Source organism: Myxine glutinosa, chromosome 5, assembly GCF_964187855.1.
Source record: "Myxine glutinosa chromosome 5, kmMyxGlut1.1, whole genome shotgun sequence".
Classification (NCBI taxonomy): Eukaryota; Metazoa; Chordata; class Myxini; order Myxiniformes; family Myxinidae; genus Myxine; species Myxine glutinosa.
Window position 1 is genome coordinate 31,854,607 of NC_136265.1, and position 22,799 is coordinate 31,877,405.

Sequence of the window (22,799 nt, forward strand, 5' to 3'; positions counted from 1 at the left end):
CCTCATAAATAAATTGGTGGTTGAATTCAGTGACCTGATATGCCAATCCTCTTTGAATTTCAAGTCAAATCATGAAAATTGACAATTTTAGAAATCTAGCCTATGTTGACCTTTTCATCTTGAGACCTCATAAATAAATTGGTGGTTGAATTAAGTGACCAGATATGCAAATCCTGTTCAGATTTCAAGTCAATCGGATGAAAATTGAGGATTTTAGAAAGTTCACTGAAGTTGTCGACCTTTAGCCTATGTTGACCTTTTGGCCAATGTTGACCTTAAAAATAAATAATAATAATAATAATAATTCATTTATTTTGTATAGCGCTTTTCTAGAAGCCCAAAGGCGCTTTGACAGAGTGGAAAACATAATGCATAACAATACATGAAAACAACAATTGCAAAAAGACAAGAATCAATAGGGAAATATTTAAAGCAGAAGGAGGGAGAAGGAGAAGAGATAGTCAGGGGTTAAATGCTGTGGGTTGAATGTTGAATGCAGTGTTGAACAGGTGGGTCTTTAGTGATGTTTTGAATGTGGTGAGTGAGGAGGAGTCTCTGATGGTGTGAGGTAGTGAGTTCCAGAGGGTGGGAGCAGCGATGGAGAAGGCCCTGTCCCCCCAGGATCTGAATTTGGTCCGGATGGAGGGGGTCAGGAGGTTGGTACCAGCAGAGCGGAGGTTGCGGATGGGAGTGTGTCTGGAGAGGAGGTCAGCCAGGTAGGATGGGGCCAGGTTATGGAGGGCTTTGTATGTCAAGAGGAGGATTTTGTACTGGATTCTCTGGGGGATGGGGAGCCAGTGAAGCTTGTAAAGGACGGGGGTGATGTGGTCACGGGTCCGGGAATGGGTGAGTAGACGGGCAGCGGAGTTCTGAATGTATTGGAGTTTATTGGTGATTTTTGCGGGTGAACCATAGAGGAGGCTATTGCAGTAGTCCAGACGGGAGGTGATGAAGGCATGGATGAGGGTTTCTGCAGCCGTGGAGGAGAGGGATGAGCGGAGACGGGCAATGTTTTTCAGGTGAAAGAAGGCTGACTTTGTGATCTGTTTAGTGTATTTGTCGAAGGAAAGGGTTTGGTCAAAGATGACGCCAAGATTCCGGATGTGAGGGGAGGTGGATACTGGGATACCGTCGATGTTGAGGGCAAAGTTATGGGTGGATTTTGTGAGCGTTTTTGGGCCAATGATGATTATTTCAGATTTATCACAGTTAAGCTTGAGGAAGTTGATTTGAAGCCAGGATTTTATTTCAGTGATGCAGTTTGTCAGGATAGAGTGGGTGTCGGTGGAGACGGACTTGGTGGAGATGAAAAGCTGGATGTCATCGGCGAAGCAGTGGAATTGGAGACCATGACGGCGGATTAAGTGACCGAGGGGGGACAGGTAAAGGATGAAGAGGAGGGGGCCAAGAACTGAACCTTGGGGGACACCTTGGGGAGAGGGGAGCAGTGGGGGATTTGCAGTTATTGATGGAGATGAACTGGCGTCTGTCAGAGAGGTATGATTTAATCCAAGAGAGGGCAGTGCCGGTAACGTTAAAGGTGGATTCAAGTCGGGTGAGGAGGATGGTGTGATCGATGGTGTCAAAGGCAGCGCTGAGGTCGAGGAGGACGAGAATGTTGAGGTTGCCAGCATCAGAGGAGAGGAGAAGGTCGTTGGTGATTTTGAGGAGAGCAGTTTCAGTACTGTGGTTGGAGCGGAATCCGGATTGGAATGTTTCATACAGGTTATTGGCAGAGAGATGATGTTTGAGTTGAGTGGCTACAGCGCATTCCAAAACTTTTGAAAGAAAGGGTAGGTTGGAGATGGGTCTGAAGTTGTTTAGGGTGTCAGGGTTTAGACCAGGTTTTTTTAGAATGGGGGTAACAGCAGCAATTTTGAGGGAAGGTGGGACGATGCCTGTAGACAGGGAGGAGTTTATTGTTGCAATGATAAGTGGAGAGAGAGCAGGGAGGGAGGGCTTGACAAAGCTGGAGGGGATGGGGTCAAGAGTGCAGGTGGCAGTTTTCATTCCTATGAGGAGTTCAGAGAGGTCAGTAGGGGAGATTGGGGAGAACCGAGACAGGGGATGGCAGGACAAGGGGGGCAGGTGGTTGGAGGGGGAGCGGGTGCGACGGTGGTCAAGCTGTTGTAGATGTTGTCAATTTTGCGTTGGAAGAAAGAGAGGAAGGAGATGCAGTTGTCTACTGTGAATGACTGGGTGGTGGTGTTCAGGGGGCGGAGGAGTTTGTTTATTGTCGAGAAGAGTGCTTTTTGGTTTCCGGAGCCAGAGTGGATAATTTGAGAGTAGTAGGCGGAGCGGGCGCGGGAGAGGGCATCTTTGTAGTGTTGTAGGTGGTCCTTGTAGGCTTGGGAGTGAACTGTGAGACCCGTTTTATTGCGGAGTCTTTCAAGTTGGCGAGCACGAGTTTTCATCAGGCGGAGTTCAGGGGTAAACCAGGGAGCAGAATGGGTGAAAGAAACTGTTTTGGTTTTTACAGGTGCAAGCTGGTCAAGGCAGGAGGAGAGAGTGTGGTTGTAGTAGTCAGTGAGGTCGGAAGGGGTGTGGAGGTCAATGAAGGGAGAAGTGGACATTTTTTCAGAGAGGGTGGATGAGAATGAGGTAGGTGAAAGAGCGTTTAGCTTACGGAAGTTGATCGTGCGATAATGCCTTGGTGTTGGGGCGGGGATGTTGATGGTCAGAGTGATGGCTAAGTGGTCAGAGAGGGTGAGGTCGGAGCCAGAGAGATGGTGCAAATTTAATCCAGTGGAGCAGACAAGGTCCAAAATGTGACCACGGATATGGGTAGGAAAGTCGACATGTTGAGTGAGGTTAAAGCAGGTGAGTAAATCAGTGAAGTCAGTGGACCACCTAAAATGGTGGTTGAATTCAGTGATGTGACAAGCAAATCCTCTTCAAACCTCGTCAATTGGATGAAAATTGAGGATTTTAGAAATTCCATCTTAAGTTGTTGACCTTTGGCCTCTGTTGACCTTTTGGCCTTTGCTGACGTTTTTGCCTATGTTGACCACTAAAATCATGGGTGGGTGAATACAGTGATATGATATGCAAATCCTCTTCAAATTTCAAGTCAATCGGATGAAAATTGAGGATTTTAGAAATTCCACCTTACGTTGTTGACCTTTCGCCTATGTTGACATTTTAGCCTATGTTGACCTCACAAATCATTGGTAGTTGAATTCACTAACCTGAAATGTAAATCCTCTTCAAATTTTAAATCAATCAGATGAAAATTGAGGACTTTCGGCCAAAGGTCAACAACTTTGTCAAATTTATATGTTGACCTTTTGGCCTTTTAACCTCAACATCCATAGGCTTCTTCCTTATGACCAACTCTACCATTTGGTGAAGTTTCGCAAATATCGGTTTAAAATTGTAACCTGTAGGCGATTGATGGACAAAGAGACAGATGGACAGACGAACGCACGCAACCAACTAATATACTTGAAAAAAATTCGATTTTCGCAAGTAATAAATAAATAAAGATTACCAATTTGTCCTTCCTTCTGATGCACTAATTCCAGGAAGCTGCACCAACACCTTTTCCATGGCTTTCTCTGCCCCTTCCACAGTGTGTGAAGCCAAACAGAAAGTTGATCTGGTGTTCCTACTTGATGGCTCATCGAGCGTTACTATCACCAACTTCAAGAAGGTTTTGAATACTGTGCAGATGATTGTGGACAGCCTGGATATTGGTGCTGACAGTGTACGTGCTGCCCTTGTGCAGTACAGTGGATCGTTATTTGGTGGCAAGAACACTTTGCACTTCAACCTTGACCAGTATAGTAACCATACAGACCTTCAGAAGGCCATTAGTTCGGTTTCTTACATGACAGGTTTCACGTACACAGGAAATGCTCTGGATTACACCCTGAGGAATGTTTTCCAAGCAAAGGCCCGACCTTCTGTTCCCAAGGTAAGACGTGTTGTTTATTACGTAAGTAACGTAAATATTACGTCAGGTAAGGTAAGACGTGTTCATTGACGTGTTAGAATACAATGGTGGCTTCAATCAGTAACTAGATGGTATTCATGGAATACTTATCCCAAGCAGGCAACTTGATGCGAGCCAACACTTCCGTTTTTGAAGGTTTTTTTTCTTTGATCCAATATGGCTGACAAACCACGTGAGCGATGTCATCATAAATTTACATTCCCCAATGTAATTGTTGCGCAGATCACACTCAAGAAATTTCAAACTGTTCAGACCAAGTGTTGTCACGGTTTAATTATGACATCACAAATAAGGCTCCAATGACGTAATCTTTAACCACACATTCCCCATGTGGAGTTCTCCACAATGAGCCACGTTTCAATTTTTTCAATTGAGCGTTTTTTTGGAGATATCGAAACGCAACGTTTTTCCAAGATGGCGTCCGTAGCACGTGACGTCATTATTATGAATAAAACAAGACCGAAAGTCTAACAGCGTCGTAGCTGGGCTTGTTTGATACTTTAGTTGAAGAGGATAGTTTGACCTGGGTGCAGATACCAGTTGGCAGCATATAATGTAAATATTAAATTATTTTGAAGTACTCCAAGTCTCGAAGCTGTCGGTCACCATGGAAGTGAAGAGATTGCATTGAGACACTGGTCCATTCTATATGTTGGTCAGTTAGTCAACACTATCAAAGTGACCTCAACACCATCCCGACACACACCACTGCATATCCTGCCACCATCTCCTCAAATCCTGCCACTAAAACTACACAGATTTTTAACGCACACACAACAACAACCACAGCCACGATAATCGAGTGTTGTAAAAGATCCTTATTTTCACGTGTTTTACTTCATGTGTTTCACGTGTTTGTTTGCGTTTCACACTGAATGAAAAACGTGAAGGTAGAGCATGCACATTGTAATATATGACAGGTTCAACGATATGTCCGGCCTGAACGGCATTGGAATCAAAATGGCAGTGTGTGGAGTCAGCAGTCATACCGCTTTAATGTCATGTGACCCCTGTCATGTGACCAGATCCTCAGCTGTGATTGGTGTATGTTTGAGCGGACATACATACATACATACATACATACATACATACAGACAAACATACAAACATACAGACAAACACTGTTCTAGATGGCTTTGCCCTATGGGCTATGCTGTAAAAATTATAAAGGCAGAGGTACTCCTATGGTAGAAATTTCGTGTCAATTGGACCAATTCTTGCCGAGAAAGTGAATTTTAACAAGCGTTACGCCTAGGTCCCCCGTCGGTGAAGTGATGTGAGTTGACAAAGTGGAAGATGCATGGCGGCCATCTTGGATTTTGACGTGGCGACCCAATTTACAATAGCGTTCTTCCTTATGCCGAGATACACCCACACACCAGATTAGAAGTTGTTACTTCACATATTTTTCAAGATATTTCACTCACAAGGTTCAGACATACATGGTGGCGGCCATCTTGCATTTTGACGTGGCGACCCAATTTTCAATAGCGTTCTTCCTTATGCCGAGATACACCCACACACCTGATCAGAAGTTGGTACTTCGCTTATTTTTCAAGATATTTCGCTAACAAGGTTCAGATATATATATGGTGGCGGCCATCTTGGATTTTGATGTGGCGACCCAATTTTCAATAGGGTTCTTCCTTATGCCGAGATACACCCACACACCAGATTAGAAGTTGGTACTTCGCTTATTTTTCAAGATATTCCGCTCACAAGGTTCAGACATACATGGCGTCAGACATACATGGCGGTGGCCATCTTGGATTTTGACGTGGGTTGCTCCCCCACACCAAATTCGAATGCGGTCCTTCGCGTACGCACGCACGCACGCACGCCCGCACGGAGGGGAAAACCATAGTCCCCCTTTCGCTCCGCGGTGCGACGGGGGACAATAATACGGGTAATACTCCTGGTGCTCACCTGGTAGAACAAAGCAGTATACTACACTGACTAAAGGTATTTTAAACCGATTTCAATGGTAGCTAGAAGACAGGGCACAATGTAGAACCGAATCATATTAAAGTAATCATAAGACTACAAACAAACAAAGAAATACGTATTCACTCCTGTATACCTCCATCGACCGCAATTTTTATCTCACCTGGAACATAGTTCTGGGTAGCTTATGCGATGGCGCGTCACAGTCCATCAGTCCGGAAACACTTGCAACTTCTTCTCCGAAACTGCTGATGGGATTGTGACCAAACTTGGCACAAACTATCTTTGGTATATTGTGACGAAAGCCTGTTCACGGCATTAAAAAAGATCGGGGTCAAAGTGGATCTAGGTTTGACCCCACAAAATATAAATTTGCTCTCAACTCCGAAACTACACACAATTCCAATTAAACTTTACCAATTACTTTACTTTTACCAATTTGACTTTAATTATTTTAACTTTGATTGTATATTTAATTTAATTACTTTAATTGTAAATTTTAACTTTACCTTTACCAATTACGAACAATTCCCTAACAACATTAAAAAAAAATTGAGGTTCACCCAGATACAACAACAACAACAGGCATTTTAAGGCCATTTTCCATGCAAGAGCGGGGGTTAGCCTGGGAGGTCTACCCAGATGGAAACACCAATTGGCCAACACAGATGGGAACACCAATAGGCCAACCCAGATGGGAGCATCAGCAGGCCAACACAGATTGGAATACCAGCTGACTCAACATATATAAATATATGTATGTATATATAATATATACATATATGTATATATATGTATGGGACACGAATTGGCTAACACAGATGGGAACACCAATAGGCCAACCCAGATGGGAACACGAATTGGCTAACACAGATGGGAACACCAATAGGCCAACCCAGATGGGAACACGAATTGGCTAACACAGATGGGAACACCAATAGGCCAACCCAGATGGAAACACGAATTGGCTAACACAGAAGGGAACACCAATTGGCTAACACGGATGGGAACAGCAATAGGCCAACCCAGATGGGAACACGAATTGGCTAACACAGATGGGAACACCAGCAGGCCAGGCCAGATGGGAATACCAGCAGGCCAAACCAGATGGGAATACCAGCAGGCCAAGCCAGATGGGAACACCAGCAGGCCAACACAGATGGGAACACCAATTGGCTAACACAGATGAGAACACCAAGAGGCCAACCCAGATGGGAACACGAATTGGCTAACACAGATGGGAACACCAGCAGGCCAAACCAGATGGGAACACCAGCAGGCCAAGCCAGATGGGACCACCAGCAGGCCAACACAGAATGGAATACCAGCTGACTCAATATATATAAATATATGTTCGTATATATAATATTGTTACGGACACGACTTATTAAGATGTTATGCTGGGCCGAGCGGAATGGCCGCCGTGTTCGCACAAGTTACCCGATTATACTCGAACGTTGACTAAGTCGCGCTATGCTAAATCAATGATGGAAAGGACACAACGGCTGGATTAAATGACACGACACCAGGGGTACGGTTCTCAAGACCTCCGGAGGAGGTTATAATATTGCGGAAGGTTAGATTACAAAGACAAGAGAGACAGCATAGAAAGGTGGGCACTTAAACACGGTCTTATCTTAGCCCCGACAGACGACAGATAAACGGGACAAGACTGGCTCACACGGGGATTGATGGCAAGGAAAGGCGGGTAGTCGATGGCTCAAGGTGCACTCTTGGCTCAGGGACAGAATCGACCCGGTCCGGTCCAGAGATGCGGGAGGTCTCACAGCGCTCGGAGGTGGCGTCTGGTTCTCTTTCGTGGCTGAGGCGCATCTGACGTCACGTCCGGTAAGTGGCTGCGTATATCCGGCGGGGAGTGGCACGCCCTCGGCTCGTTAGCTCCGCCCCAGATGGAATCGGCCCGTTGCTTCTTATTGGGTGCGGGGGTTACCGGGCTCCGCCCTTGACGAGGAGCTGACAGCCAGCCCCTTCGTGGTAACCCCGTGGGCGCACATGGCAATGGCGGCTAACCAAGCCGGTGTGAGGACGCACACTCCCCGCACGCCGTTGTTGTAGTTGTTGTTTCATGGGGAAGATGGGAGGAGGTATGGGGAGGTCCTAAACTCACTACTGGTGCCATACAATCACATTCTGGTGCAACGAAGAGTCAGAATTAATGGAAACGAGTCCTTAACTGACATAGACTAAGAATAACTAGCAAGATGTCCGAAAGTTGTCTACGTGAGATGCGGTGGACCTGGGCACGACATTTAATGGGGGAAAAAGGGGCAGGTCGGTTCTACAGAGTGTTATTTACAGGCAATGGGACTAGGGAATGGGGGATTGGGGATAGTTGGGGAGTATTGGGGAAATAGGGGAATATTTACAAGCGGATATGGAGGCCAAATCCCATATCCGCAACATTGCACCCTTCTCTACCCTCGGGGCGTCCCGACCCGATAAATTTTTACCTATTTTAGTGTGGCACTCAGATGTAGTTCCCTCTACTATTAACTCTACCCTGAGTGCGACAGTTTTACAGATATTCACAAATGAGTAAATATGTCCCCCTGCGACGTTGCACCCTTCTCCTCACAGAAACACACCCACAGGATAACCGAATCGCGGAAAGAATTCGCAAACTAAACATACAGCCGGTAGGGAGCATTATTTACACAAGACTACGCTGATATTTACACTACGATCCAGGACCTGTTTTTGGAGGAACACATGCAGATGTTATGCATAGAGAGAGCACGCATGCCAGCATCGATACACCAACCCACGAGTGCTCTGTGGCCTTACGGCCTTTAATAACGTGCAGAGCACCCCTTCCAAGCACCAAAAGCACCACCCCATCACACAGTCAGCACCATCCGGTGCACCAATAAAATGTTTAATAATCATGGTGTGGTGTCGCAGCCGGCCGATGTTCTGCCGCTGGTCTTGCCTTCGTGTGGTGCACTTGGCCTTCTTACTTCTTTCAAAAATAAAGAAAGGCGCCAACCACGTCCATTTCTGTATTGTGGCCGTCAGGGGGCCAACTAAAAGTGGTTCACCTGTATGGCATAGGTGCCACGTTGACCCATAGGTCCATCCACGGGTGGTGCTTGGCCGCAAAAGAACTGCGGTCCATTGTGGGTGGCCACCAAAATTGCGGTCCATATGGTGTATCGATCCAGGCAGCAAGCAGCGAAAGTGCAGGCCCACAACTGCGGAGCCAGCACCTCTCTCTCCTCTCTCTCTGCCCCAAAGCCAGATCCTCGGAGGTGGGAGACAAAAGAAGCAGACAAGTGAGTAAGGTGGTAAGGGCGCAAAAGTGCACGCAACATTAGGTAATGCACACTAGGGGCACATGGGAACCAGGTGAGACAGGTACGTTCCTACCGTACGCCCCCCCCCCCCCACCAGGTAACCTACATGGCCCCTCCCTTAACCCTTACTGTATCCACAAAACACAACACTACCCATAAACATCTACTTTACAAATCAACAAACGTCCCTACTGTCTTCCCCGTTCCTCCCATAAACCAAATTCGTCTTCTCTCCCTCCTAACCAATCAAATTTGCCATTTTCAACTTTCATCAAAATTTGCCATCTCCAACTCAACATCATAATTTGTCATCACCAATTCATCATCAATCCCTCCTAAGGAGGGAGAGATGGAATCACCCCAATGTCTCATCCACGTCGTGATGCGTCTCACAAATCCTCACAGCAATTCTCATTTCCTGCACACAGAACAAAGAAAACACAGGTGTGGAGTCATCATCACCACAGGTAAGTGGCTGCGTATGGTGCGACAGGTTCATCAATCCTAACTATTTCCTAAATGACTTTAACAACTTTACATTACCCGGGGTCTTTCCCTGCCAATCCATTGGCCAACTTACACTATGGGTTCTAAAAACCAATTCCCATTGACCAACTGTGGTGCTTTTCAATTTGGGGTCTCACTCCCCCGATTCATCTCCCGGTGCCCTCGCACAATTTCTGGGCCGCGACGTGTAGCTCTCCCAACAGGTCTACCCACCTGCACACCTCCACCACTGCAGTTGCCTCCGAGCTTACCTGCTCCTTACCCTAACCTAACTACCTGGGGAAGGCCCTCTGGCGCTCTCCCCACTCGGTGCCCTCTCTGGCACTGGGCTACCCGGGTCCGTCTTCCGGATCCTCGGGCCCCACTGACACTAACGGCTCCCAGAGCCCACCTGCGGCCTCACCTGGCCGACATCCTCACAGTGGTGGAGTGCCCAAACCAACTACACACACTAACAGGCTACACGCCCAGCCATTTCCACAACACTAATGCACCCATCCACAATACCATTCTGCCCCGCACCACAAATGCCAATATCCAACCACAATTTACCTATACCCTCTACCTAACACTTACACTACCCGCCCCGGGTACTCGTGAAAGGGGTCCACTCTTCCCCCATCCACACCTTCGCACCATGCACACCACTCCGTACCACTTACTCCAACTCTCTCCACACACCTGTACTTGCACACCTGTGCTCTCATTCTTGGTGGCGCCTGCACCCTTCTCTCCCCAAGCGCATTCGCGCTGATCCACAACACTCACTACTCATACACTGCTCCACACACCTGTCCAGTTGCACACCTGTGCAATCACACCTGTTCAATTCTAACACACACGGCATCATCTCATCTAACTACTCTCTTCTAAAACTTGCGCTTCCCAGTCGTCCCTTTAAACTATTGCGCTCCCTCGTCATTATCATCCACACTAAACTACCTGCGTCCCCACTACAGGTATCAGTCACTAACTAAACTTAACGTTACCTAATGTCATCTTCTAGGGCCCTATCAATATAACCTAACCCACCCGGGCTAGTTTTCACTGCCATACACCCCATAATCTAGTGCGCATTTGCCCCACATGGGAAGGGCGGCAGGGATGCCAGCCTTACCCACCGGGCCCATCGCTCACTACCAATTTTGCACATCAAATTTCAACAAATTAAAAATTTGCCAATCACTACCCATCATCTGCCAATCACTCCTGCCAATCCCTTGCCAATCATCAAATTTTGTTTTTCTCTAATTTTGGGTCCAAAACACTAACCTCATCACCCAGTCTACTCACTAATGCCTCTCGGTGCGCCAATTCCTGTCCAAAGCCCGGCTTCGTACAGCCAAGCCATGAATGCGGGTTGTTCTGTGCCAGCGGCTGGATGCGTCCGGCACTCGGTGCAGGGACGGGGGCTTACCCGGGCCGAGATCCCACGCACCATCTCGGCGTGGAGCCATCCAATGTCCCGATCTCGACCTGCCGGACTGCCTCAACAAAAAGTGGTCGCCATGACGACCCTTTCTATCGGGCTGCCCGCTCCGCCTAGTGGACCACGGACGCGGCCGTTCAAAGCGAGGCCCAGCACGCACCGAGGGCCCGATTCGGCTAAAAGTCGCTCTAACCTCTAAACCGGTTACCGTCGATGCTTCACCTGGACGCTTACACCCCGCAGCCCGTTCCTTGCTCCTCGTACCTTTCCTTACACACCCAGGTACACCCATTCCACTCACAGCCTTGGTCACACACCTGACCACCGAACACTTTGGCACACATTCGTTGGTCGCACACCTCACCAACACACCTCTTCGCGCCCCCTCCTCTGTCACCTCCTCTGTGACAATCACAGGTGTGCTCTCATTCGCACACCCAACCACGTGCCTCACTACCAACTCCAGCGTGCATTCCCACTCACGCTCTACCATTCCAGGTGTGCATCCTTCCATCCCAGGTGTACATCCTCGCTCACCTGTCACAACCAACTCACTCTCCTTGTCACTCTCACTACTCTCACCTCCATTCTTGACAGCGCACTCACCCTTACTCTTGACAGCGCACTCTTTCCTCATGCACCTGTCCGTCACACACCTTTCTCGCACACACTCTCCCGTTACACCCTCTGTAGCACTCACCACAGGTGTGCATTCTTCCTTGCCTTTGACAGCGCACTCTTTCCCCATGCACCCGTCCGTCACACACCTCTCTCGCGCACACTCTTGCACACACTCTCCCGTCACACCCTCTGTAACACTCACCACACCACGCTTCCATGTGCTCCCTCGCACACGCGCTACGACCGACTCACTCTCGCCAGCACCCTCACTCCTTGGCACGCACTTTTTCCTCACACACCCCAGAGTCGGACTTTCTCGCACACCTCCTCTTTCGCACACCAGACCTGTCGCACACTTCACCAACGGCCTCTCACGAACACCCGGGTCCATCTCGACCCCCAAGCTTCTTAAATCACCTGGCGCATCATACGCACGACCATATTGGTCACCACTTACACCGGGTCCTCTTCCTCTTCGCTTCTCCTCCATCACCTGCGAATCCCTCATCCGGTTAATGAGCACATCATCACGATCCGAACACAGACTTTGGACCAATTCTTTTACCTCCTCCTTTATGTCTTTCTTATCCTCTCTCCGTCGCTTCTTAATTTCGCTCACCCCTTCTTCCACTTCTTCTAATTTCTGCTTCACCTCCTTCATCTCCTCGTGCGCCCCTTTAAGTTCTTCCTCTAACTCCACTTTATTTTTTTCTATGTGCTCCCGCACCTCCCGCTCTTTAACCTCCATCACCTCTACCACCTTGTTCATTTTTCTCGTCAAGTCCTCATGTACCGTCTGACACTCTTTTTTAATTACCCCTACGTCCTTTTTCATCTCCTTCTGTGTCGATTTTAAACCCTCTATTACCGCTGTGTTCTTCTTTACCTGGTCCCCCAACTCCTTTTGTCCCACTGTCAGTTGTTCTACTCCCAGCGTCAACTCCTCTATACCCCCTTGCAATTTTACAGTCCCCTTTCTCACCTCCTTCTCCATGCGCTCCTTACAGTGCCTCACCTCCTCGCGCACTCCTCCGACCTCCTCACTCACACCTCTTCTGATCTCCTCTCCCATCACTTGCATCTCCTGCCCAGATGCCACCCTCATCTGCTCCATTTCCTCCCTGTGAGCATCCAGTTTGGTTTCTACCCCCATTCTGACCCCCTCTATCTGCTGCCCCATTTGTTTAACTTCCCTTTCCGCTTGGTCCCTCATGTCCCTCAATTTGCCTTCCATACTGTTTTCTAACCCCTCTAACCCCTTTTTCATCCCTTCCATTTGATTCTCCTGAACGGCCATTCTGTTTTCTACCCCCATTAACCCCTCCTGTATTTCCCCTAATCTATTGTCTAATCCCTCTATTCTACTCCCTAACCCCCCGATCTGGGCCCCCATGTCATCCCTCAATTTCTCGCTATTGGACCCCATGTCATCCCTCAATTTCTCGCTATTGGACCCCATTTGGCCCTCCAATCGCTCACCCATTTGTTCCATAAGGGCCCTCATTTGCAGGAGGAAAAGGTTCGAATCCACCAGCGGCGCCACTACGGTCGCGGGCGTGGACGCCGTGGCCACCTCGTGCGCGACAACGCTATTTTGCGACCCTGCCACCCTCACTGCTTCGCTCTCCTTATGTCCCTCATTTTGGTCCTGGATCAACCCTGCCTCACTCTCTTTTACCGGAACCCAGCCGTCTTGGTCTGCCATAGCGCGACTTTCAAAATTCGGGTTTTTATTTTCGTAAAACAAAATCAAATTTCGCCGTTATAATTTCGAGCGTGGGAAACGCGCTCCGGATCGAATTCCACTTCCCAACACCAAAATGTTACCCTAATGGTACAATTGGTGTTCCAAACTTTGGGCCTAATAAATTTAGTCCCAGGTCCGAATCCCACTCCTCGACACCAATTGTTACGGACACGACTTATTAAGATGTTATGCTGGGCCGAGCGGAATGGCCGCCGTGTTCGCACAAGTTACCCGATTATACTCGAACGTTGACTAAGTCGCGCTATGCTAAATCAATGATGGAAAGGACACAACGGCTGGATTAAATGACACGACACCAGGGGTACGGTTCTCAAGACCTCCGGAGGAGGTTATAATATTGCGGAAGGTTAGATTACAAAGACAAGAGAGACAGCATAGAAAGGTGGGCACTTAAACACAGTCTTATCTTAGCCCCGACAGACGACAGATAAATGGGACAAGACTGACTCACACGGGGATTGATGGCAAGGAAAGGCGGGTAGTCGATGGCTCAAGGTGCACTCTTGGCTCAGGGACAGAATCGACCCGGTCCGGTCCAGAGATGCGGGAGGTCTCACAGCGCTCGGAGGTGGCGTCTGGTTCTCTTTCGTGGCTGAGGCGCATCTGACGTCACGTCCGGTAAGTGGCTGCGTATATCCGGCGGGGAGTGACACGCCCTCGGCTCGTTAGCTCCGCCCCAGATGGAATCGGCCCGTTGCTTCTTATTGGGTGCGGGGGTTACCGGGCTCCGCCCTTGACGAGGAGCTGACAGCCAGCCCCTTCGTGGTAACCCCGTGGGCGCACATGGCAATGGCGGCTAACCAAGCCGGTGTGAGGACGCACACTCCCCGCACGCCGTTGTTGTAGTTGTTGTTTCATGGGGAAGATGGGAGGAGGTATGGGGAGGTCCTAAACTCACTACTGGTGCCATACAATCACATTCTGGTGCAACGAAGAGTCAGAATTAATGGAAACGAGTCCTTAACTGACATAGACTAAGAATAACTAGCAAGATGTCCGAAAGTTGTCTACGTGAGATGCGGTGGACCTGGGCACGACATTTAATGGGGGAAAAAGGGGCAGGTCGGTTCTACAGAGTGTTATTTACAGGCAATGGGACTAGGGAATGGGGGATTGGGGATAGTTGGGGAGTATTGGGGAAATAGGGGAATATTTACAAGCGGATATGGAGGCCAAATCCCATATCCGCAACAATATTATATTGTTGCGGATATGGGATTTGGATCCATCCATATCCGCTTGTAAATATTCCCCTATTTCCTCAGTACTTCCCAACTATCCCCAATTCCCCATTCCCTAGTCCCATTTTCTGTAAACAACACTCTGTAGACCCGACCTCCCCCTATTTCCCCCATTAAATGTCGCATCCAGGTCCACCGCATCTCACGTAGACAACTATAGGACATCTTGCTAGTTATTCTTAGTCTATGTCAGTTAAGGACTCGTTTCCATTAATTGTGACTCTTCGTTGCACCAGAATGTGATTGTATGGCACCGTTAGGAAGTTTAGGACCTCCCAATACCTCCCCGCAGCTCTTCCTCACGGTTCAGCAACAGCAACAACAACAACAGCGGCGGCGGCGCAGGGAGTGTGCGCCCTCACTCCGGCTTGGTTGGTGGGGGGGTGTTGGGAGGGCACCATGCCTTTCCAACGAGCCGCCATCGAGCATGTGCTCGACGGGGTTACCAAGTAGGGGCTCGCTGTCAGCTCCTCGTCAAGGGCGGAGCCCGGTAACCCCCGCACCCAATAGAAGCGGCGGACCGATCCCATCTGGGGCGGAGCCAACGAGCCGAGGGCGTGTCACTCCCCGCTGAGCATGCGCAGGAAGAGGGAGGTGACGTCAGATGCGCCCTGAGCTGGGAGAGAGAAGGACGCCACCTCCGAGCGCTGCAATACCTCCCCGCATCTCTGGACCGGACCGTGTTTGATTCTGCCCCTGAGCCAAGGTGCACCTTGTGCTATCGACTGCCTGTCCTTCCCTGCCATCAATCCCTGTGTAAGTCAGTCTTGTTCCGTTTGTCTGTGGTCTGTCTGGACCAGATAAGATTGTGTCTAAGTGCCTATCTCTTCTGTGTCTTTACCTCATTGCCTTGTAATCTACCCCTTTTCTCCCCCACTAATTATATCCTCCTCCGGAGGTCTTGAGAACTGTACCCCTTGCGTCGTTTCATTTATCCCAGTCGTTGTGTCCTTTCCTTCATTGATTTAGCATAGCGCGATTTGGTCAACGTCGGGTGGAATCGGGTAAACTGTGCGAACACGGCGGCCATTCCGCTCGGCCCATCATAACATCTTAAGCCGTGTCCGTAACAATTGGTGTCGAGGAGTGAGATCGGACCCGAAGCGCGCTTAACGCGCTCAAAATTACAAGTAACCGAAATTTGTTTTGTTGTAAAATAAAAACCCGAATTTTGAAAGTCGCGCTATGGCAGATCAAGACGGCTGGGTTCCGGTAGAGGAGAGTGAGGCAGGGTCGATCCAGGACCAAATTGAGGGATATGAGGAGAGCGAAGCAGTGAGGGCGGCAGGTTCGCAAAATGGCGTCCTCACGCACGAGGTTGCGGGCGCGCAAAATGGCGCCTCGCACATGGCTACGGCGGCCGCACCCGCTGCACAAGTGGGAGGGATGGCCCAAATGCAGGCCCTCATGGAGCAATTTATGGCGCAAATGCAGGCATCCCTCAAACTGCAGAGTGAGCAATTGGGGGTAATGGGGAACTGGATGGATGCTCAGGGTGAGCAATTGTGGGTAATGAGGGACGAAGCGAGGGGTACCGGTGAGGGGTTAGACAATGGGATAAAAGAGGTAAAGAATGGGTTAATGGGGGTAGAAAACAGAATGGCCGCTCAAGAGAATCAAATGGAAGGGATGCAAAAGGGGTTAGAGGGGTTAGAAAACAGTATGGAAGGCAAATTGAGGGACATGAGGGACCAAGCGGAAAGGGAAGTTAAAAAAATGGGGCAGCAGATAGAGGAGGTCAGAATGGGGGTAGAAACTAAATTGGATGCTCACAGGGAGGAAATGGAGCAGATGAGGGTGGCATCTGGGCAGGAGATGCAGGTGATGGGAGAAGAGATCAGAAGAGGTGTGAGTGAGGAGGTCGGAGGAGTGCGCGAGGAGGTGAGGCACTGTAAGGAGCGCATGGAGAAAGAGGTGAGAAAGGGGACTGTAAAATTGCATGGTGGTATAGAGGAGTTGACGCTGGGAGTAGAACAGCTGACGGAGGGACAGATGGAGTTAGTGGAGCAGGTTCAAAGGAACACTGCAGTACTAGGAGGGTTAAAGGTGACACAAAAAGAAATTAAAAATGACTTGATAGCGACACAGAGGCAATGTCAGATGGTACGTGAGGGACTGACAACGAGGTTGGACGAGGTGACAGAGGTAATGGAGACGAAGGACCGGCAGGTGAGGACGCACATGGAAACGGTCAAGGTAGCCTTAGAGGACGAACTTGAGGAGACGCACCGGGAAATAAAAGAGGTGAAGCAGAAATTAGAAGAAGTGGAAGAAGGGGTGAGCGAAATTAAGAAGCGACGGAGAGGGGATAAGAAAGAGATAAAGGAGGAAGTAAAAGAATTGGTCCAAAGTCTGTGTTCGGATCGTGATGATGTGCTCATTAACCGGATGAGGGATTCGCAGGTGATGGAGGAGAAGCGAAGAGAAAGAGGACCCGGTGTAAGTGGTGACCAATATGGTCGTGCGTATGATGCGCCAGGTGATTTCATAAGCTTGGGGGTCGAGATGGACCCGGGTGTTCGTGAGAGGCCGTTGGTGAAGTGTGCGACAGGTCTGGTGTGCGAAAAAGGAGGTGTGCGAGCAAGTCCGACTCTGGGGTGTGTGAGGAAAAAGTGCGTGCCCAGGAGTGAGGGTGCTGTCGAGAGTGAGTCGGTCGTAGCGCGTGTGCGAGGGGGTACATGGAAGCGCGGTGTGGTAAGTGTTACGGAGGAAGTAACGAAAGAGTGTGCGCAAGAGTGTGCGCGAGAAAGGTGTGTAACGGACGGGTGCATGAGGAAAGAGTGTGCTGTCGAGAGTAAGGGTGAGTGCGCTGTCAAGAATGGAGGTGAGAGTAGTGAGAGTGACACGGAGCGTGAGTTGGTTGTGACAGGTGAGCGAGGATGTACACCTGGAATGGGAGGATGCACACCTGGAATGGTAGAGCGTGTGTGGGAATGCACACTTGAGTTGGTCATGAGGCACGTGGTTGGGTGTGCGAGTGAAAGCACACCTGTGATTGTCACAGAGGAGGTGACCGAGGAAGGGGCGCGAAGAGGTGTGTTGGTGAGGTGTGCGAACAACGAATGTGTGCCAAAGTGTTCGGTGGTCAGGTGTGTGACCAAGTCTGTGAGCGGAATGAGTGTACTGAGGTGTGTAAGGAAAGGTACGAGGAGCATGGGAACAGCTGGAGGTATGAGCAAGAAAGGGGTAGCGTATGCATGTAAGCATGCAGGTGAGGCATCGACGGTAACCGGGTTAGCGGTTAGAGCGACTTTTAGCCGAATCGGGCCCTCGGTGCGTGCCGGGCTTCGCGTGCCGCGAGAACCAGCGGGGATCCGAGCCACGGCGGGTTCAAAAGGACCGCCGTACGCGATCCACGCTGGGCCTCGCTTTGAACGGCCGCGTCCGTGCTCCACTAGGCGGAGCGGGCAGCCCGATAGGAAGGGTCGTCATGGCGACCACTTTTGGTTGAGGCATTACGGCAGGTCGAGATCGGGCCATGGGATGGCTCCACGCCGAGGTGGTGCGTGGGATCTCGGCCCGGGTAAGCCCCCGTCCCTGCCCCGAATGCGGGACGTATCCAGCCGCTGGCACAAAACAACCCGCATTCATTGCTCGGCTGTACGAAGCCGAGCTTTAGAAGGGGATTGGCGCACCGAGAGGATCTAATAAGTAGACGGGTGATGAGGTTAGTGTTTTGGACCCAAAATTAGAGAAAAACAAAATTTGATGATTGGCAAAGGATTGGCAGTAATGATTGGTAGATGATGGGTAGTGATTGGCAAATTTTTGATTTGTTGAAATTTGATGTGCAAAATTGGTAGTGGGAGATGCCCGATGTGGTGGGATGGCAACTCTGTCATCCCTCACCAACGGGGGGCAAATGCGCAATAGATTATGGGGTGTATGGCAGTGAAAACTAGCCCGGGTGGGTTAGGATATTGTGTGTAGGGATCTAGCGAAGATGACATTAGGTAACGTTAAGGTTTAGTTAGTGACTGATACCTGTAGTGGGGACGTAGGAGCTTAGTGTTTGATAATGACGAGGGGGCGCAATAGTTTAAAGGGACGACTGGGAAGCGCAAGTTTCAGAGGGGAGTAGTTAGATGAGATGATGCTGTGTGAGAACTGGACAGGTGTGTGGAGCAGTGTATGAGTAGTGAGTGTGTGGATCAGCGCGAATGCGCTTAGGGGAGAGAAGGGTGCAGGCGGCACCAAGTATGAGAGCACAGGTGTGCAAGTACAGGTGTGTGGAATACATGGAGTATTGGAATGAGTGGTGTGGAGAGAGTTGGAGTAAGTGGTACGGAGTGGTGTGCATGGTGCGAAGGTGTGGATGGGGGAAGAGTGGACCCCTTTCACGAGTACCCGGGGCGGGTAGTGTAAGTGTTAGGTAGAGGGTATACGTAAATTGTGGTTGGATATTGGCATTTGTGGTGCGGTTGCAGAATGGTATTGTGGATGGGTGCATTAGTGTTGTGGAAATGGCTGGGCGTGTAGCCTGTTAGTGTGTGTAGTTGGTTTGGGCACTCCACCACTGTGAGGATGTCGGCCAGGTGAGGCCGCAGGTGGGCACTGGGAGCCATTAGTGCCAGTGGGTGCCTGAGGATCCCGGGTGTGGATCGGGCAGCCCGTGCCAGAGAGGGAACTGAGGGGGTGAGAGTGCGAGAGGGCCTTCCCCAGTTAGTTAGGTTAGGGTGAGGAGCAGGTAAGCTCGGGTGGCAACTACAGTGGTGGAGGTGTGCAGGTGGGTAGACCTGCTGGGAGAGCTACACGTCACAGCCCAGAAATTGTGCGAGAGCACCAGGAGATGAATCGGGGGAGTGAGACCCCAAATTGAAAAGCACCACAGTTTGGTCAATCGGAATTGGTTTTTAGAACCCATAGTGTAAATTGGCCAATGGATTGGCAGGGAAAGACCCCGGGTAATGTAAAGTTGTTAAAGTCATTTAGGAAATAGTTAGGATTGATGAACCTGTTGCACCATACGCAGCCACTTACCTGAGGTGATGATGATGACTCCACACCTGTGTTTTCTTTGTTCTGTGTTGCAGGAAGGGAGAATTGCTGTGTGGATTTGTAAGACGCATCACGACGTGGATGAGACATTGGGGTGATTCCATCTCTCCCTCCTTAGGAGGGACTGATGATGAATTGGTGATGGCAAATTTTGATGTTGAGTTGGAGATGGCAAATTTTGATGTTGAGTTGGAAATGGCAAATTTGATTGGTTAGGAGGGAGAGAAGACGAATTTGGTTTATGGGAGGAACGGGGAAGACAGTAGGGACGTTTGTTGATGTGTAAAGTAGATGTTTATGGGTAGTGTTGTGTTTTGTGGATACAGTAAGGGGTAAGGGAGGGGCAATGTAGGTTACCTGGTGGGGGGGGGGGGGGCGTACGGTAGGAACGTACCTGTCTCACCTGGTTCCCATGTGCCCCCAGTGTGCATTACCTTATATTGCATGCACTTTTGCGCCCTTACCACCTTACTCACTTGTTTTCTTTTGTCTCCCACCTCCGAGGATCTGGCCTTGGGGCAGAGAGAGAGGAGAGAGAGGTGCTGGCTCCACAGTTGTGGGCCTGTACTTTCGCTGCTTGCTGCCTGGATCGATACACCATATGGACCGCAATTTTTGTGGCCGCCCACAATGGACCGCAGTTCTTTTGCGGGCAAGCACCACCCGTTGATGGACCTCTGGGTCAACGTGGCACCTATGCCATACAGGTGAACCACTTATAGTTGGCCCCCCTGACGGCCACAATTCAGAAATGGATGCGGTTGGCGCCTTTCTTTATTTTTAAAGAAGCCAGAAGGCCAAGTGCACTCCAGGAAGGCAAGACCAGCGGCAGAACCTCAGCCGGCTGCGACACCACCGGTGACCATGGACAATTAATTGTGCATTTTTATGAACACTTTATTGGTGCACCGGATGGTGCTGACTGTGTGTATGGGGTGGTGCTTTTGGTGCTTGGATGGGGGTGTTCTGCACATTATTAAAGGCCGTAGGGCCACAGGGCACTCGTGGGTTGGTGTATCGATGCTGGCATGCGTGCTCTCTCTCTATGCATAACATCTGCATGTGTTCCTCAAAGAACAGGTCCTGGATCGTAGTGTAAATATCAGTCTTGTATAAATGATGCTCCCTACCGGCTGTATGTTTAGTTTGAGGATTCTTTCCGCGATTCGGTTATCCTGTGGGTGTGTTTCTGTGAGGAGAAGGGTGCAACGTCGCAGGGGGACATATTTACTCATTTGTGAACATCTGTAAAACTGTCGCACTCAGGGTTGAGTTAATAGTAGAGGGAACTACATCTGAGTGCCACACTAACGTAGGTAAAAATTTATCGGGTCGGGACGCCCCGAGGTAGAGAAGGGTGCAATGTTGCGGATATGGGATTTGGATCCATCCATATCCGCTTGCAAATATTCCCCTATTTCCTCAGTACTTCCCAACTATCCCCAATTCCCCATTCCCTAGTCCCATTTTCTGTAAACAACACTCTGTAGACCCGACCTCCCCCTATTTCCCCCATTAAATGTCGCATCCAGGTCCACCACATCTCACGTAGACAACTATAGGACATCTTGCTAGTTATTCTTAGTCTATGTCAGTTAAGGACTCGTTTCCATTAATTGTGACTCTTCGTTGCACCAGAATGTGATTGTATGGCACCGTTAGGAAGTTTAGGACCTCCCAATACCTCCCCGCAGCTCTTCCTCACGGTTCAGCAACAGCAACAACAACAACAGCGGCGGCGGTGCGGGGAGTGTGCGCCCTCACTCCGGCTTGGTTGGTGGGGGGTGTTGGGAGGGCACCATGCCTTTCCAACGAGCCGCCATCGAGCATGTGCTCGACGGGGTTACCAAGTAGGGGCTCGCTGTCAGCTCCTCGTCAAGGGCGGAGCCCGGTAACCCCCGCACCCAATAGAAGCGGCGGACCGATCCCATCTGGGGCGGAGCCAATGAGCCGAGGGCGTGTCACTCCCCGCTGAGCATGCGCAGGAAGAGGGAGGTGACGTCAGATGCGCCCTGAGCTGGGAGAGAGAAGGACGCCACCTCCGAGCGCTGCAATACCTCCCCGCATCTCTGGACCGGACCGTGTTTGATTCTGCCCCTGAGCCAAGGTGCACCTTGTGCTATCGACTGCCTGTCCTTCCCTGCCATCAATCCCTGTGTAAGTCAGTCTTGTTCCGTTTGTCTGTGGTCTGTCTGGGGCAGATAAGATTGTGTCTAAGTGCCTATCTCTTCTGTGTCTTTACCTCATTGCCTTGTAATCTACCCCTTTTCTCCCCCACTAATTATATCCTCCTCCGGAGGTCTTGAGAACTGTACCCCTTGCGTCGTTTCATTTATCCCAGTCGTTGTGTCCTTTCCTTCATTGATTTAGCATAGCGCGATTTGGTCAACGTCGGGTGGAATCGGGTAAACTGTGCGAACACGGCGGCCATTCCGCTCGGCCCATCATAACATCTTAAGCCATGTCCGTAACAATATATATATATATATATTGTTACTGATCGCGGTTTAGATGTTATGATGGGCCGAGCGGATGGTCCAACCGCGACCGTTACAGGATCCCCGACTCACCCGATTCACCCAGAACTTTGGCCGTATCGCAGCAGCTGCCCAATCTGGGAAAAGACTAAAACGACGAAATGCAAAGAGGAAAAGGAATAAAACGAGAAGACGGACAGAAGAGTAATTGGATTTATTGTACACACACAAGCAAAAAGGAGCAATCAAGTTTATTTACAACACATAAGACGCAGGTGACACAGTGCAAATACTAGCTTATACAGACTTAATTAACCCAGGGACAGAACAAACAAAACAAACTCACGTACACAAGAAGGGTGGAAAGGCAGGAGGTGGATGGCTGGAGGGAGAGGAAGGTCCAAGGGGGTCCTGCAGCACGATCGGCGCGTTTAGCAGCCGCCGTTCCTTCACGGCCATGCTCAAAACCGCCGTCCAGGCCCCAAGCTGCTGTTGTGGCTGCTGTGGACGTCGCGTGCTTTCCCAGGACTTGTCCGACTCGTCTG

The 22,799-nt window shown here is 49.8% G+C and overlaps 1 protein-coding gene across 3 annotated transcripts in view; it reads left to right on the forward strand.

Annotated features, from left to right (window-relative positions):
- The window catches only part of LOC137427739 (matrilin-1-like), a 148,107-nt gene that overhangs the window by 100,349 nt on the left and 24,959 nt on the right, over positions 1-22,799 (forward strand). For all 3 annotated transcript variants that reach the window (XM_068117440.2, XM_078777830.1, XM_078777831.1), the window contains exon 12: positions 3,573-3,916. In XM_068117440.2, the coding sequence (XP_067973541.2) occupies positions 3,573-3,916 (344 nt within the window). The remainder of the gene's footprint in view (positions 1-3,572; positions 3,917-22,799) is intronic.